At 45.6% G+C, this 17,412-nt stretch overlaps 1 protein-coding gene across 3 annotated transcripts in view; it reads right to left on the bottom strand.

The window, feature by feature from the left end:
- OPCML (opioid binding protein/cell adhesion molecule like) overlaps nt 1–17,412 on the bottom strand; it is a 911,865-nt gene that overhangs the window by 93,979 nt on the left and 800,474 nt on the right. For all 3 annotated transcript variants that reach the window (XM_056860420.1, XM_056860421.1, XM_056860419.1), the window contains one exon: nt 15,295–15,420. In XM_056860420.1, the coding sequence (XP_056716398.1) occupies nt 15,295–15,420 (126 nt within the window). The remainder of the gene's footprint in view (nt 1–15,294; nt 15,421–17,412) is intronic.

Raw genomic sequence — 17,412 nt, 5'->3', positions numbered from 1 at the left:
GCTGACCCTGCTTAGTTCCAAGATCTGACAAGATCTGGTTATGCTGGGCCACCCAGATCAGGCAAAATATATGCACTTGTCTTTTAAGAGTAATGAAAGAAGGGGGGAAATGGATCTTACACCTTACTTTCTAACAGTGGAGGAAACCACAACGGGAGAGGTGGAAGGAAGAAGCAAAAATAGAAATTAATGAAAGTAAGGGTGTGCCAAGCCTTCCATGTTCAAGTCATGGATATTTTCATCCTCATATCTTTAGGATATTGACAAAAATAGGTCACAAGAATAGGGTTTTCCCAAGCTTTTAATTTGAATCTTTCTTTGGAGCCGAACATTACCGAACATGGCTCTGAGCAAAAGGGGGGTGGGGGGAGAGACAGCTGATTTCATTGTGTATGGATCTTTTTTTGTAAGGTACAGCTTGTTACCATGCAGGCTGCCTTGGCGATCATTCATCTCCTTCCCAAGTGCAACTCTGACGGGCTCGCTATTTCATACTGTCCTCAATTTTGTTTAGTTGTCAAACATTTTGCACAACAAAGCAGCACTTCCTTTTTTTTTCTTCCTGTTTTGGCAGATCCACATACCTGTGGAGATGTCAGGACACTTATCTGCAGCTGTAAATATGCAATTTTCACTTTCGAAATTGGAGATTGCACAGCTATGCATCGCTGGGAGAACTGGAGCAATCTAGAGGACCAAAGATCAGGGGTGTGGAAGAAGCGATGATCAAGCGTACCACTGGAGAGCCCACGATTACAACAAACGAGGCTACGGCAGTGACGAGGAAATGGCAAGAATGGACAAGCTTCACTTGCGGGTTGCGTGACTTACAGCCCATTCTTGAGGTTGGGAGCTGAATGGGCTTAGGAAGTGGTGTGACCTCTACACCAGTGTCCGTGCCACTTGCGCCATCTAAACTGGCATGGACGGCAGAGTAGGGGTACTTATGCCACCCCCCTAGACTGTGGAAGCAGAGTGGCCGTGGACGCCAGCTCGGCCTCTAACGGCTGGAGATCAGTGGTAATAGCAGATCTCCAGCTAGTACCTGGAGGTTGGCAACCCTACTGATCAGACATCGCCCCTTTCAAGCTGATACTCCAGGGTTGAAGAGCTTTCCCAGTGCATCTGCTACCTTTAGAAGCTGTGCCACAAACACTAACAGCTTCCCCCCCCTAGGAATGAATGGGGGGGTGAAATCATTACAAATCCTTCCCAGAACATCTTGAATTTGGGGGGTGACGCGGCACAGAATAAATTGGAGAAAGTTGATGCGGCAACTCAAAATATCTCTTGCTGAAGGCTAATGAATGCAACGTGGAAGAAAACGGGGGGGGGGGAGTTTTCTACAACCGGATTGCGATGTTGTTCTGAGGACCGCTTCACACATGCAAGTTATTGCAATGGTGTTGAAGTGACAGAAGCCCGGGGGGTGCTAGAATGCACCGCCTCAGACCTCAGGTGGTGGATTCCAGATTTGAAAGGAAAGACGGAAATAGAAAACAAGCAATTAAAGGAGAAAGGTTTTACCCCCTCCGCTTGCTTGCTTGCTGGGAGGGCCAATCCCTGCTCAGCTACGAGGCTCATTGAGAAAGGGCTTCGGAAAGTCATTAGAACCCTGAGACGCCTGTTGCCTCACAGGCTGGTTGAGGGCATCATAAAGGAAATTTCTCCCCCCCCCCTTTGTTTCCTCCCTTCTCTCCCTACTTCTACACATGAAGTAAGCAAATAACATAAAAACATCTTCAGATCTGGGTCCTGCTCAGTCCTGGACCACATTTATCCTTGATCATAGCAATAATAATCAGCAACAACTGTGCACTGTCTGTATGCCTTTAAGAACTGTGCAGAAGAGAAAACTCTGGCAGATGGAGATGTTCTCCTCATGCAAGCTGCCCTCGCCAAACACACGTACAGCCCTTTTAAAAGTAAATGGTCATAAGAACATAAGAAAGTCCATGCTGGATCAGACCAAGGCCCATCCAGTCCAGCAGTCTGTCCACACAGCGGCCAATCAGGTGCTTCTAGCAAGCCCACAAAAAAGACAACTGCAGCAGCACCATCCTGCCTGTGTTCCACAACACCTAATATAATAGGCCTGCTCCTCTGATCCTGGAGAGAATAGAAATGCATCATGACTACTATGCATTTTGACTAGTAGCCATGAATAGCCCTCTCCTCCATGAACATGTCCGCTCCCCTCTTAAAGTGTTCCAAGTTGGCAGCCATCACCACATCCTGGGTCAGGGAGTTCCACAATTTAACTATGTGTTGTGTGAAGAAATACTTCCTGTTCTCTGTTTTGAATCTCTCATCCTCCAGCTTCAGCAGATGATCCCGCATTCTAGCATTATGAGGGAGAAAAGTTTCTCCCTGTCCACTCTCTCCATACCATGCATAATTTTATAGACCTCTATCATGTCTCCCCTTAACAGCCTTCTTTCCAAGCTAAACAGCCCTAAGCGGTTTGACCGTTCCTCATAGGACAGTTGGTCTAGCCCCCTGATCATTTTGGTTGCTGTTTTCTGTACCTCCTCCAGCTCTGCAATATCCTTTTTAAGGTGTGGTGACCAGAATTGTACACAGTATTCCAAGTGTGGTCTTGCCATAGAGGTGGTTTGCCATTGCCTTTCCCTGCATAGCAACCCCAGTCTTGCTTGGAGGTCTCCCATCCAAGTACTAACCCTGCTTAGCTTCTGAGCTCTTATGAGATCTGCCTGGGCTATTAGGGCTGCTCCAGCCCTTCTCTGCCATGGTTAAAGGCACAGGTTCCCAAAGTGGGCAGTACCACCCCCACTTCCTTTGTGTCTGGCCACCAGAGCAAAAATCCTGCTCCTCTCTTCACTGGCAGATGCTTGCTGTGTGATTTGGAATTAGTCACTTCCCTCCACAGAGCCTTGTTTCCCCATCTGCTAAATGCAGACAATAATATTTTCCTATCTCCCTGGAGAGGCTGCAAACCTGAATTTGCTAATGTTTGTCAAGATGACTTGGGTTTATTAAGATTCAATAAAGTATCCTCCTCGAGTGTTTCTGCAGTTTCCAGTCCCAGCAGGGAGCCAAACCAGAAATGCCAAAAATAAAAGGGGGAAAAAAGGAGGAGGAAAGAGAGAGAAAGAAAACTGCCTTGAAGTTATCTGTGCTCTGTCTGAAACCTCTCCCAAATAGCATTGATAGCTGTTAACATTTCTGGATCCCACAGAGGGAACTGAAGTAGAGACCATTTGTTCAGATCCAATACTTAGACTACATGTCCAGGAGCATGAAATGGTAGAATGGAAGGGGCCGTGGCTCAGTGGTAGAGCATCTGCTTGGAGTGGAGAAGGTCCCAGGTTCAATCCCCAGCATCTCCAGTTAAAGGGACTAGGCAAGTAGGTGATGTGAAAGACTTCTGCCTGAGACCCTGGAGAGCAGCTGCCGGTCTGAGTAGAAAATACTGACTTTGATGGACCAAGGGCCTGATTTAGTATAAGGCAGCTTCATGCGTTCATGTGTTCAACGTACCACTTGTGGTGAGCTATGACACTTTAGAATACTTCCTCGTACAAAAGCCCCCTGTAAATAAAACCAGACTAGTATTTCAGGGAGGGAATTTCAAGCAGGGCTCTCTCCTTGCTGAGCTGGCTGCCAGGCATGGAGCTTGGAGGGCAGGGCATGGGGGGAATGTACGATGACACCATTTCCAGGAAAACCTGGAAGTGATGTCAGGTATTTCTAGGAATTGCCAGAACCTCTATGGTAAAACCATAATTTCCTAGAGCTCCCTATCATTTCTGGGTTTTCATCATGCATGCAACACTGACTTTGAACGATAATTTCTCCCACCGTCACTCAGAGCAGCGATGGGTAATGTGGGTTGTGTGGGGGAAGGGGAAGCCTCTGTCCACAGCAAAAGGCCTGGCAACCCTAGTAGCAATAAGGGTGTTTTTCCTTGTCCCTCTAGGTCAGTGGTTCCCAACCTTTTTTTGACCAGGGACCACTGGGACTTTTTTGTTCGGTGCAGGGACCCCAAGGTTCAAAATAAAAATTCAGAGAATTTGAAAATAAACTTTAATCATAACTGTTAGTTAAACAATAAACTTAGAATAATATTTGAATGTCTATTTTTATAATAGAGAACTTTTAATTGAAAATATTAATTTATTATGGGTTTATAACTTTGTTTCACGGGCCTTAATTTAGTTCTCGCGGACCCCTGGGGGTCCATGGACCCCTGGTTGGGAACCAGTGCTCTAGGTATTTATTTTCTACATTTATATACAACTATTCTAGCACTGCATTCATGGTAGTTTACAGTTCAAAATACCTGCCTACGGTATGACACACACAACTCTAAATGAAAAGGGGACAGGATACCTTCATGAACAGTACTAAGGTTCACATTGGGAGTGGGTGTTTCTATGCGGTAAACAGCACGGCAAAAGGTACCGTGACCCTGATCGAAGAGCCTTCTTCCACAACTACTTATGTAGATATTCTCTTAAAAAATCCAGTCACAGGTCACTCACATACCATACCACTTGGCCACATCCTGACATGGACCGTGTTTTCTAAATCTTCCCCCTGTCAATGTATCACCCTGAAAAACCTTTATATGCTACGGGTTTTCCCTTTTCCCCATACATTATTGTTGTTTACCACTGCTTTGAGTGCCATTTAGCAGAAAACACGGACTGTAAACACTGTACCTAAATGCCAAATAATAATTAACAAATATCCTTGAAGGAATAAAGAGAAATAATAAAGATCCTTCCAAAGTACCTCGAGATGCCATTTCAGAAACAGCAGGCAAAGAACTGGGGTGGCGGGGTGGGGGATTGGAGAAAGTCTGCAAATTCTAAAAGTCTCACTTGTAAATGCATTCAAGACTCAATTGCAAACAAGAGTGAAGTTGATTCTGGGATCCTGCATGGCAGGGGGTTGGACTGGATGGCCCTTGTGGTCTCTTCCAACCTTGTATGATTTTGTGATTTTTGTGTTTTTGTGAAGAACTTCTCTAATATCTACTGCAATGTGATCACCAAAGGTCACAAATGTCACTTGGGAATTGTGCCTTTGCTATTCATACATAGCTGGGTTTCCATATGCCTGTGGGGGTGGGAAATTTCACACTCCCAGTGGGCATCACCTGTCTGAGATAGGTAAGAGAGAGAGAGAAATTAAATGCTGCTATTGGCGACAGCATGATATCACTTCCTGGAAAATCTGGAAGTGACATAACAACTGTTTAGGTATCACTAGAAACTCTATGGTAAAACTGTGGTAAAACTCTATGGCTTTACCATAGAGTTTCAAGTAATTCCTAGAGAGGTGCGATGACACTTCGAGGTTTTCCCCAGAACTGATGTCACACTGTTGTCGATGGCTGCCCCCCATCTCCCCACCCCTGGTCTCCTGCTGGTTGCCAAGCTGGGCCTGGCAACCCTAATACTTCACTGGTCTAGCTAATTGCTTATGAAACTGAGAAGGGTGTTGCTTAGGGTTGCCATCCTCCAGGAAGTAGCTGGAGATCTCCCACTATTACAACTGATTTCCAGCCAATAGAGGTCAGTTCACCTGGAGAAAATGGCCGCTTTGGCAATTGGACTCTATGGCATTGAACCCCTCCCCAAAACCCGCCCTCCTCAGGATCCACCCCAAAAATCTCCAGGTGTTTCCCAACCTGGAGCTGGCAACCCTAATGTTGCTGGATCAGACCCAAGATTTCTCTGATTCAACAACTTGTCTGCAACAGTGGCTATACCGTTGAAGAACACCCCCCGCCTTTGTTCTCCCCAAGCATCTGGGTATTCAGACATATACTTCCTCTGAACCTTCCATTTAGCAATCTTGGCTAATAGTCATTAAGAGACCGTGAATGAATCTAAGCTTCTATTAAAGCTATTTAGTGTACCCCTTGAACATTACAGTCATTTTGTGGCAGCTGCGTCTTCCAGAATTCATCCAACGGTGCTGCTACAATGCTTGCAATCATGGTGGAGGTGGGGGGATATAGGAAGGAAAAGATACCAGCACATGTCTTCCCCGACCTCAGCTGGGAGGCATTCGGCCTGTGGACTTTTCAATGTTACCCACGCATCATCGGATGAATCCACAGACCAGCAATTCTCTTGGCGGTTCCCAATATTTGAAGGATACCTCCTCTCCATACGCCTCCTACCGCCCCTTATTTTCTTTCTGCTTGCTCTCCAGGGGAAATTGCTTTCTCTAATTTGCCCCTATTTTGCCTTTTAAGGAGATTTTGGAGATAGGATGAGAATGCATTAAATTCTAAGTGCCTTTTTGAGATAGGAAGCGCTGCTGAATTGCAGATTGCCTATAATAAATACAGACAGATCTACTGGTGAGATTGTAAGTCCTGTTAAAAGTTTTTGTTTTTTTAAAGCAAACTGTTACGGTTGGTTTACTCACACACCTTGCTTCAGGTGTCAGCGCGGGGCAGGCTACGGCAACGTCAATGAAAGCGGCATATGGCGGAAAGACAAGGGTCTTCAGCAAGGCATAACAGGAGATCTGTGCACTCGAGCGGGGATCCTTGGTGTGAGAATGACAGCTCTGTAAGTCCTTCTTTTCATCTCTGAATTACCTGTGGGTAGGGTTGCCTGGAATTACTTGGAGGTTTTGGGGGTGAAGCCTGAGGAGGGCAGGGCTTGGGGACGGGAGGGACTTTAATGCCATAGAGTCCAACACCAAAATGGCCATTTTCTCCAGAGGGACTGAACTTTCTCACCTGGAGATCAGTTGTAATAGCAGGGGATCTCCAGACACCACCTGGAGGTTGGCAGCCCTACCTTCGGGGTGTGAAGGTGGCGGCCACCAGCCTGTCTTGGGGAAGTGAGTTCCACAAGTCCCTTGCCTGCTGTGCAAAAAAGCACCGACTTATAAGAAAATAAAGCCATAGTTTGTAACAACAGATTCCGAAGGGACAAGGTACCATTCTTTAAGCATCTGGTACTCATTTCTAAGGTACCAGCCACAGAAGAATGTCGCCTCTCTAGCACAAGCAAAGTGCCTCATAAGAACATAAGAAAAGCCCTGCTGGATCAGACCAAGGCCCATCCTGGACCACATTTATCCTTGATCACAGCAATAATAATTAGCATCAACTGTGCACTGTCTGTATACTTTAAGAACTGTGCAGAAGAGAAAACTCTGGCAGATGGAGATGTTCTCCTCATGCAAGCTGCCCTCGCCAAACACACATACAGCCCTTTTAAAAGTAAATTGTCATAAGAACATAAGATAAGCCATGCTGGGTCAGACCAAGGCCCATCCAGTCCAGCAGTCTGTCCACACAGCGGCCATCCAGGTGCTTCTAGGAAGCCCACAAACAAGACGACTGCAGCAGCACCATCCTGCCTGTGTTTCACAGCACCTAATATAATAGGCATGCTCCTCTGATCCTGGAGAGAATAGCTATGCATCATGACTAGTATCCCTTTTTACTAGTAGCCATGAATAGCCCTCTCCTCCATGAATATGTCCGCTCCCCTCTTAAAGCCTTCCAAGTTGGCAGCCGTCACCACATCCTGGGTCAGGGAGTTCCACAATTTAACTATGTGTTGTGTGAAGAAATACTTCCTGTTCTCTGTTTTGAATCTCTCGCCCTCCAGCTTCAACAGATGACCCTGCGTTCTAGTATTATGTGAGAGGGAGAAAAGCTTCTCCCTGTCTACTCTTTCCAAACCATGCATAATTTTATAGACCTCTATCATGTCTCCCCTTAACCACCTTTTTTCTAAGCTAAAGAGCCCTAAACGTTTTAACCGCTCCTCGTGGAGCAGTTGCTCTAGTTCCCGGATCATTTTGGTTGCTCTTTTCTGCACCTTCTCAAGCTCTGCAATATCCTTTTTTAGGAGTGGTGACCAGAACTTTGTGGATAGCCTGTTGAAGAGGACAATTCTTTTTTTTTCCTACTACATCTTTCAGCAAAAGAAAATACATCCTTATGGCTTTTAAAATTGGCCAAGGCATGCTCTGGAGGAGCACGTGAGAGCTGCATAGAGAAGATGGGGGAGAACCCTCAGCAATATGAAACATACCTTGGCATGAAAAATGGCATCTTACCCACAAGTCCCCATTTCTTTTTTTATGCAGTGTTGGAGGATGGCATTTGGGGAGCACTAAATGAGGGTGAGAAGAAAAACTGACAAGAGATCTAAAGAGCATCTGTCTTCTTTTAATCATGAAAATGATAAGTATTTGTGCACAAGAAAGTATCTGCTAAGTTAAGAGGTAGACTGAACACTGGAGTTTGCCTTTTCTCGTTTTGCCAAACACTTTAACTTCTTTCTTGTTCAAGGGGAGAACAAAGTATTCGTCTGAAGTCTATTTTTTTAAGTGCCTTAAAAGCATTTATTAGAAAGCTAAGATGCCTTTGAAAAGATCTTCAGGCTTATATAAATATGTATTTAGGATCAACTAAATACATACCAGGGATTTCTAGTATCTGAAAGATGCCTCGCTTCAACGGCTGCAGAGAAAAAGAAGAAATCGCACAATGTTGCTGTTATGTTCTGATGTATTCTACTTGGACTCATGTGCTGATGTTTGTATGTGTTGAGAAATAACACACGCCGCTGGAACTTTCACCGCGCACGGCTAGGGAGACGAAACAGCAGACCCGATTTAGGACCGGAGGCAATTTCATTGGTCCCCTGATAGCCCTAAGCACATTTTAATAAAAGTATGGCACAATCGTCAGTTTCCCCGGCAAGACAAACAAAATAAACATTTGAAGATATAAGGAACTGCAATATTTCACACTATAACGCTACAGATTTTGAACACATGAAGCTGCCTCATAATGAATCAGTGTCGGTCAGTATTGTCTACTGACAATTTGAGAGCCAGCATGGTGTACTGGTTAAGAGTGGTGGTTATGAGCGGTGGACTCTGATCTGGAGAACCGGGTTTGATTCCCCACTCCTCCATATGCGCGGCGGAGGCTAATCTGGTGAACTGGATTGGTTTCCCCACTCCTACACATGAAGCCAGCTGGGTGACCTTGGGCTAGTCACAGCTCTCTTAGAGCTCTCTCAGCCCCACCTACCTCACAGGGTGTCTGTTGTGGGGAGGGGAAGGGAAAGTGATTGTAAGCCGGTTTGATTCTGCCTTAAGTGGTAGAGAAAGTTGGCATATAAAAAACAACTCTTCTTTTAGTTTAATTGTTTAATTGTTTTATCAATATATTTATATTTGAATATGTGCTGATTTTATGGTTGTTACCCACCCTGAGCCTGGTTTCGGCCAGGAAGGGTGGGCTATAAATTGAAATACTAAAATAAATAATACTGACCTACTTACAGAGATGCTGTAAAGGTTACAAAATAATGCTTGTGAAATGCTTTGGGCCATACAAATGCTAAGGGATTGTTGATGCTTTATCAGAGGTGTACCAAATCAAGTTTGAGGGTTTTGCCAACGCCTAGGTTTCAGTACAATCTGCCCTGCTGCTTTAGGGCGTGAAGCGAAAGAGTGGCGCTCCGTGCTCTTCTGGGAGAGGAACAGACGTAGCTCCACCATGAGCACAACTGAGCCAAACCTGGCGAATGTGGCAGGAGGCATTTCAGGAGAGACAGTCTGTGGGGTGGGTGGGAGCGGGGACATGTGTGATCACCCTACACCACCAGCGCAAACCAGCTGGGTTGCATAGGGAACATGTTGCTGCTGTCACAACACTCTTGCTTCCCTCTTTGCTGGTGTGTGGGGATTCCATATGCTTGCACACTGGGTGTCATTTGTCAGTCAGCAAAGCCGTGATTATTTTGGTCTCGGCACCTAGGAAAAGGCTGTTTGCTACAGGGCAAGAAGGGGACAGACTTGTTATTCAAAGCTTACTCATTTTATTCCAAGGTGATTCACAGTCAGCATTTTTATTGGTCCCCTGGCTATTAAAGGATGTTGAACATTGAGTCCTACATGCATTGCAAGAGTATCATTCCCCAGCATACCAGTGGCATACTGCTGGTGGACTCTCCATCATGCCTAAATCCACTTCTAGCTTATAAGAACGTAAGAAAGGCCATGCTAGCTCAGACCAAGGTCCATCAAGTCCAGCAGTCTGTTCACACAGTGGCCAACCAGGTGCCTCTAGGAAGCCCACAAACAAGACGACGGCAGCAACATTATCCTGCCTGTGTTCCCCAGCATTTAATATAACAGGCATGCTCCTCTGATCCTGGAGAGAATAGGAAGGAAGGAAAAGGAAGGAAGGAACATAAGAACATAAGAAAGGCCATGCTGGATCAGACCAAGGCCCATCAAGTCCAGCAGTCTGTTCACACAGTGGCCAACCAGGTGCTTCTAGGAAGCCCACAAACAAGACGACTGCAGCATTACCCTGCCTGTGTTCCACATCACCTCATATAATAGGCATGCTCCTCTGATTCTGGAGAGAGTAGGTATGCATCATGACTAGTAACCATTTTGACTAGTAGCCATGAATATCCTTCTCCTCCATGAATGTGTCCACTCCCCTCTTAAAGCCTTCCAAGTTGGCAGCTGTCACCACATCCTGGGGCAGGGAGTTCCACAATTTAGCTCATAGTCCTACTTTCTGTAAACATTAAAAAACAAAACAAAAACTTGGATACTTTGTGATGGTGAGAGCCAGCATGGAATACTGCCAGGGGCTCCCATCTTTTTGAGCCTGCACAGGAGGTAAAGCCAGTCACAACATGGCTACCACAAGAGGTGGCGCCAACCACAAAATGTCAGGAAGAGAGGTTATATATAACTCTAATAGTACTTCTTCAACACTTCAGACAGAAACTCTGTTTAACAGGATGCCTGTTAATCTGCACAGACAAACAGAAGTCCTATTCAGTTGATAACCCTTTGTCCATTGTGCCTACCAAAGATATCCTGCATATTCATCATAGAACCCTTGCATGCTACAGATGATTCTCAGAATGTCTGATTCCAGGCTGCAAACTCAACTGAAGAGGGTGCTTGCCCCCTGTGTTGGGATCTCCCCATCGCTCCGCATGCACCAAGTGCTGATCTTCCTTTATGCTACTTTATTTCTTTATAAGGAAAAACTTCCCCACCTCTGAGCCTGTAAGGCTGTCAGAGCTATTACCAAAATACATAACAAAGCAGCATAAAAAAAACAACAACAACTGGAAGCAGCATTGAAGCAAAATAATAGCAGATAAAACAGTGTTTTTTCCCCACAGTCTAATATCAACCCAAACAATTTTTTTAAAAATCCTTATAAAACAGCAGAACTTCAGGAGATTACAGAAATGCATGAACAATTCATTCTTAGACCACAGTAACAAACCAAGATCAGCAAAAGGTCTGAGTGAACAAATATATCTAGGGTTGCCAGGTTCCTCATCGCCACTGGCGGGAGGTTTTTGGGGTGGAGCCTGAGGAGGATGGGGTTTGGGAAGGGGAGGGACTTCAATGCCATAGAGCCCAATTGCCAAAGCGGCCATTTTCTCCAGTGACCTGATCTCTATTGGCTGGAGATCAGTTATAATAGAAGGAGATCTCCAGTTAGTACCTGGAGGTTGGCAACCCTAAAAATATCCTCACCTGGCACCAGAAACTTGAAAGATCCAGGGCCAATTGAATGACCAACGACAGGCATCCTACACTGGGGTACTGAGACCAAAAAGGCCTACTTCCTGTACCACCTTGCCTAGCCTCAGTAAGAGGTGTCAGGCAAAGCAGTGCCTGATGACTAGTGTTGCCAACTTCCAGGTTGGGCCAGGAGAGCTCCCAGAATTACAGCGATAGAGATCAGTTCCCCTGGAGAAAATGGTAGCTTTGGAGGGTGGACTCTTTCCACAAACCTTGCCCTCCCCAGGCTCCACTCCCCAAAAATCTCCAGGAATTTCCCAACACGGAGTTGGCAACACTACTGATGACATTTCCCTACAACGCTCCCCTATAGTGGCCCATTAGAAGGCAATATCAGTAATAGGGGGCACATTGACCTTCAGGAAAGTTTGACTGCCATCACTAATCTTTTCATCAAGGAACCCGGGATAAGCTCCTCGGGAACTGATCTTGAAACACGGAGTTATGACGGTGACGTTCCTCATGAGGGGGAACCATCAAGTCAAATAATATGACAGGCATGGATTGGCCTCCCCTGACCCAAAGCTGATGGACAAAGGGCTCACCATGTCAAGCAGGATTTTCGTACCAAGACCTCGGAACCCAAAAAAGGGCTTTGAAGACATTGCAAAGTGACATCAAGGGGGGAAACGTTGCTGACCCAATTCACGGAAAGGCTAAGAGGCTCTAATCTGTCTCTCTCTGCACATTGCCTTGGGACAGAAGGAGCCAGAGACACAGACATGATGCATTGTTGTCGTTATAAAAGCCAGCTCCTCGCTTGGAGCGCAGTTTCAAAGATAATCCATTTCTTTCTTCTGGCTATCGAAGAAAACTAGGAGCTCTGTCCCGAAATGCAGTTTTTCAAGGTAGCGGTTGCTTTTGTTTACTTAAGCACTTTTTATGCAAAGACCCTGAAAAGCTTCTTTACAAACATGACTGGGAACAATATACTTCGGGAGCCAAGAAAGTGCCGGAGATGAAACAAGCTGTGCCTTTTCAGCGCATAAACAATATCGCACATTTTCAAGAACAACAACAACAACAAAAAACCAACCCCAAAACAACAAGAACCTTTTGGTAAACGGTTGGGTACATATTCAAGCCCCAGGAAAACGTCTTCGCTTGGTTTCACTTCTGGGGTTTCATACTGCAACGGAATTAGGGTGCAGCACATCCCCCGAGATAGAAAAGGAACCACCTACGATTTGCATTTTGGTTCTGAGCCAACCATTTTGGTCCAAAGGAATGCTCGGGTTGTCAGCCAGCCAGGATAGTACCCTTCTGACTTGAAAAACCAGCATTGATAACCATCGCCGGGGTCTGAATAAAATGCAAATTCTTAAAGGCTCTTCTCATAACCCACTAGCTTATGTCCCTGGCTCCTCCCTCGACCTGTCAGGTTGCTCCAGCCTTCACCCCAGCCCATCAGTGGGCTACAACCCAACTCCGAGGCCTGTCTTGCTTTTGTGCTCCCGCTGATCTCCCATCCAGCCGCTCAATCACTTCCTTTATTGACAGATATATTCTAGCCTGCTGATGGTGACCCTTGGCCTCAGCTACTGCAAGTGATGAGTGTATGGAACTCTGGTACACGGAGAGCTCCATACACATCTAAAACTCAAGATGTCATAGTCCCGCTGTGCACGGCATTGGTCAGGAGCACTGTGTGCAGTTCTAGAGGCCTCACTTCAAAAAGGATGTGGACAGAATGGAGCGGGTGCAGAGGAGAGCGACGAGGAAGATCAGGGGCCTGGAGACCAAGCCCTAAGGGAAAAGGCTGAGGGAGTTGGGAATGTTGAGTCTGGAGAAGAGGAAGTTGAGTGGGGGGCAAGATTGCTCTCTTTAAGTATTTGAAGGGTTATCACTTAGAGGAGAGCATGGAGCTATTCCTGTTGGCAGCAGAGGATAGGACTTGCAATAGTGGGTTTAAATTATGGGCAGAAAGGTACTGGCTGGATATTAGGATTTTTTTTTTTACAGTAAGAGTTGTTCAACAGTGGAATTGGAAACCTAGGGAGATGGTGAGCTCCCCCTCTCTGCCCATCTTCAAGCAGCAGCTGGACAATCACTTGTCAGGGGTGCTCTAGGCTGATCCTGCATCGAGCAGGGGGTTGGACTAGATGGTCTGTATGGACCCTTCCAACTCTATGATTCTATGATTCTGTGAGTCATTCAGTTCACTATCATCTGCTCAACCTGGTAGTACCTGTCTAAGGTCTCAGGCAAAGAAAGGTCTCTCCCAGCATCTAAAAGTAAAGTGTGAAGTCGAGTCGCAACCGACTTGTAGCAACCCTATGAAGTTCCACCTCACAGAGTTTTCAAGGCAAGAAATGAGCAGAGGTGGTTTGCCATCTAGCTCAATACCATTTGCTTTGATTGGCAGCAGCTCCCTGTGTGGTCTCAGGCCAAAAAGGACTTTTCTGAATACCCACTACTTTAGATCCTTTAATAGATTCCAGGGACTGAACCTGGGACCTTCTACATGCCAAGTATGAGCTCCACCACTAAGCCTTCCCTTCAGTTGCTTAACACAAATGTATATTTATGTTTGTAATGGTTTTTCCTAATAAAACAGATTTTAAAAAAATAAAAGAAAGAGATCACTCGCTCAATTCATAAACCAAGTACAGCTGATCTTCATTCCACGCCCATTTCCACAACATGCTTCTCACATGTGTTGATGAAGGGAGTGGGGGGAAAGTAGAAAAGGGGGCTGCCACCAATCATCTGTCCAGTCATGAGATTATGAGAACAAACATGGTGAGAAGGGATGCCCCATTCCTCAACTCAGGCACGGAGCAGTCCATGGAAGTCTCCTTGCAATGTAAAGTTTGCAGCATGCACTGTCAATCATGGCTGGCCCTGCCCACCGTTTTGGGACACTTTTCGTTTTTGTTCCTGGGAGCAAGACCAGCACTGCCCAGCAGGCAGCTCAGGCAAAGAGCAATGGATTCACCAGACAATAAACCAACGAGCCTACGTGACTCAAGCATGTAATTTCTCTGCATTCATTCCCACCCTCTGCACACAAACCCTACCATGAACCTCAAAGCCATCTCTCGTTGGTGTTACCCAGACAATAGGCACTTGTACTTCCTCTCCAAGAACTACACATCCAGTATTGGGCTGTAGCACAATCTTCTCTGGCACATCACCAACCTAACTGGAGGTATGCCCACATACCTCCAGATGCATTGCAAAATGGTTCATCAAAGCTACCCAAAAGGGTCATCAAAACTACCCAGACTGGCAAAGTGGATTCGCCCAACTGCAAGCTAATAATATGCATTAACCTTAATCACAGTTGTTAACCTAACCTTTGGTTTGCTCCATTTTGCACAAAACATTATTGTCAGCTGTTTTGGCCCAACTAACACGATAAGCTTCTTAGGAGACAGTTCCCCAATCAAGAGTCATACCCAAAAGAACCAGCTGTGAGAGGAACCAGAGAGAACCTCAACTTTCAATCAAACACTGCCATATTAATTGCACATCACAGTTGGTAATTTAGCGTGAGCAGGAGATGTGTTATTTCTAAAAAAGCCTTCTATTCCAGAAGAACATCACACCCATCAAGGTGTTTGCATGAAATCATACAACGCGACCACACTCCAAAATGTACACAACACAGCACTTCCTTCCTCCTTATATGGTGTATTCTACCCTAGTTGAGCCAGGTGGCGTCCCCCTTCCCCACAACTTCAAGTTTGAGCAACTTCTTACCTTTGCTAGACAGATGCCTCCATGTCACTGTTGGTTCTGGTCTTCCAAAAGCCAAACACAGGAGGGTTACGCTGCTGCCTTCGTTGACGGTGATGTCTCGGGAGATGTTTATAATCTGGGGAGGGACTGCAACGAGAAAAGTAGGATGACACTAATACCTAGGTAAAACATTCCAAATGATGTCAGATATGTGGGGATTCCAGTGTGGCATAGTGGTTAAGAGCGGTGGTGAAGTGGTTAAGAACGGTGGTTTGGAGCGGTGGACTCTAGTCTGGAGAACCAGGGTTTGATTCCCCACTCCTCCACATGAGCGACAGATGCTAATCTGGTGAACCGGGTTGGTTTCCCCACTCCTCCACATGAAGCCAGCTGGGTAACTTTGGGCTAGTCACAGCTGTCTTAGAGTTCTCTCAGCCCAACTACCTCGCAGGGTGTCTGTTGTGGGGAAGTGAAGGGAAGGTGATACAAACATCCTATTTGAAATTCTACTTAGGCATTTTATGCTTATTCATATTCAATATTCTCTTAAAGACCAACCCAAAGAATCCAGCTTGCTCCTATCTACACATTTGAATAATACAATCTCTGGTCCCATTTCTGGGTACAGATCCATTAGTCCCTTTCTGGAGACATCTTGCAAAGGTTGGATTCCAGTTCTCATTTTTCTCTATCTTCTCGATTACCCCCAGCCCACATCCACCTTGCCTTTCAATTGTGGGGATTAAGAACATTTCAAAATAGCTTGAAACCTTTTGGGGAAGGGGAAGGAAGAAAAGAGATGTTGGCTTTCAATCCACTACTCTGCTCCTGGCAATATAACGTGCGGCAGATTTAAAGGACAGCTGATGCCTTGTGGGAAGCTTAAAAAAAAAAAAAAACCTATGGAGAGAAATGATTCAGTCTTTTCGAATCTAAACATTCCTATATTTCTGTTCACTGGTTCTTTATTACAAAGGACACTGGCGCGAAAACATGTTCTTCAAGGATTCATCTGCGTCTCTGCTGTTTATTCCCCACCTGAATCATAATCTCTTGTTTGTGCCTTCACAGTTGGTTGCTATGGAAGTTATTATGTCCTTGGTATCTCACTTTCCCATCGCGACAGCCATAAAAAGACAACGAATCTGGTTCAAGGGGAAGGTGGGTCCCCCTCCAGGCTCAAACCAAGGTCCGTTAATAGAGCTTTGGTGAAAAACCCACACAAATCGATGGGTATATATTCAAATGCAGATTATCCAGGATTACAGAAGCACACATGGAAGATAAACTCTGCCATCACCACAGGCAAGGGTGAACTGCAAGCCAACTCCGATTGGGAATCCAGACAAAGAAACTCAATAGCTGCCACCTCCTGATGAGGAGGATTAGGGGGCGGTTGGGCTGGTCTTCCTCTTTGTAAGACATACAAGTCAAAGAATTGCCATTATTGTATCATAGCTCTGAATCACAGAATCATAGAGTCATAAGGGACCACCAGGGTCATCTAGTCCAACCCCCTGCACAATGCAGGAAATTCACAACTACTGCCCCATACTTTGGGTGAGGCAGGTGACGGGGAACTTATTTGAAGCCACTGACTATGTAGGTGAAGAGCATGTATTCTCATTCTAACTATGAGAGTTATGCATAGTTTTTGGATGAGTGAACTTGGAAAAGAAGAAGAAGGAGAAGGAGAAGAAGAATAGAGTTGTATATGCCGATTTTTCTCTACCATTTAAGGAGAGTCAAACTGGTTTACAATCTCCTTCCCTTCCTCTCCCCACAACAGACACCTTGTGAGGTAGGTGGGGCTGAGAGAGTTCTGAGTGAACTGTGACTAGCCCAAGGTCACCCAGCAGGCTTCGTGTATAGGATTGGGGAATCAAACCCTGTTTTCCAGATTAGAGTAACACATGAACACATGAAGCTGCCTTATACTGAACCAGACCCTTGGTCCATCGAAGTCAGTATTGTCTACTCAGACCGGCAGCGGCTCTCCAGAGTCTTAGTCTTTCACATCTCCTACTTGCCCAGTTCCTTTAACTGGAGATGCCAGGGATTGAACCTGGGACCTTTTGCATGCCAAGCAGATGCTCTACCACTGAGCAACAGCCCCTCCCCATTCTTAATCAAACCCTT

Source organism: Euleptes europaea, chromosome 14 (genome assembly GCF_029931775.1).
Source record: "Euleptes europaea isolate rEulEur1 chromosome 14, rEulEur1.hap1, whole genome shotgun sequence".
In the NCBI taxonomy this organism is placed as follows: domain Eukaryota; kingdom Metazoa; phylum Chordata; class Lepidosauria; order Squamata; family Sphaerodactylidae; genus Euleptes; species Euleptes europaea.
The sequence above is the reverse complement of the archived record's forward strand: the minus strand, read 5'-3'. Positions and strand labels throughout refer to the sequence as shown.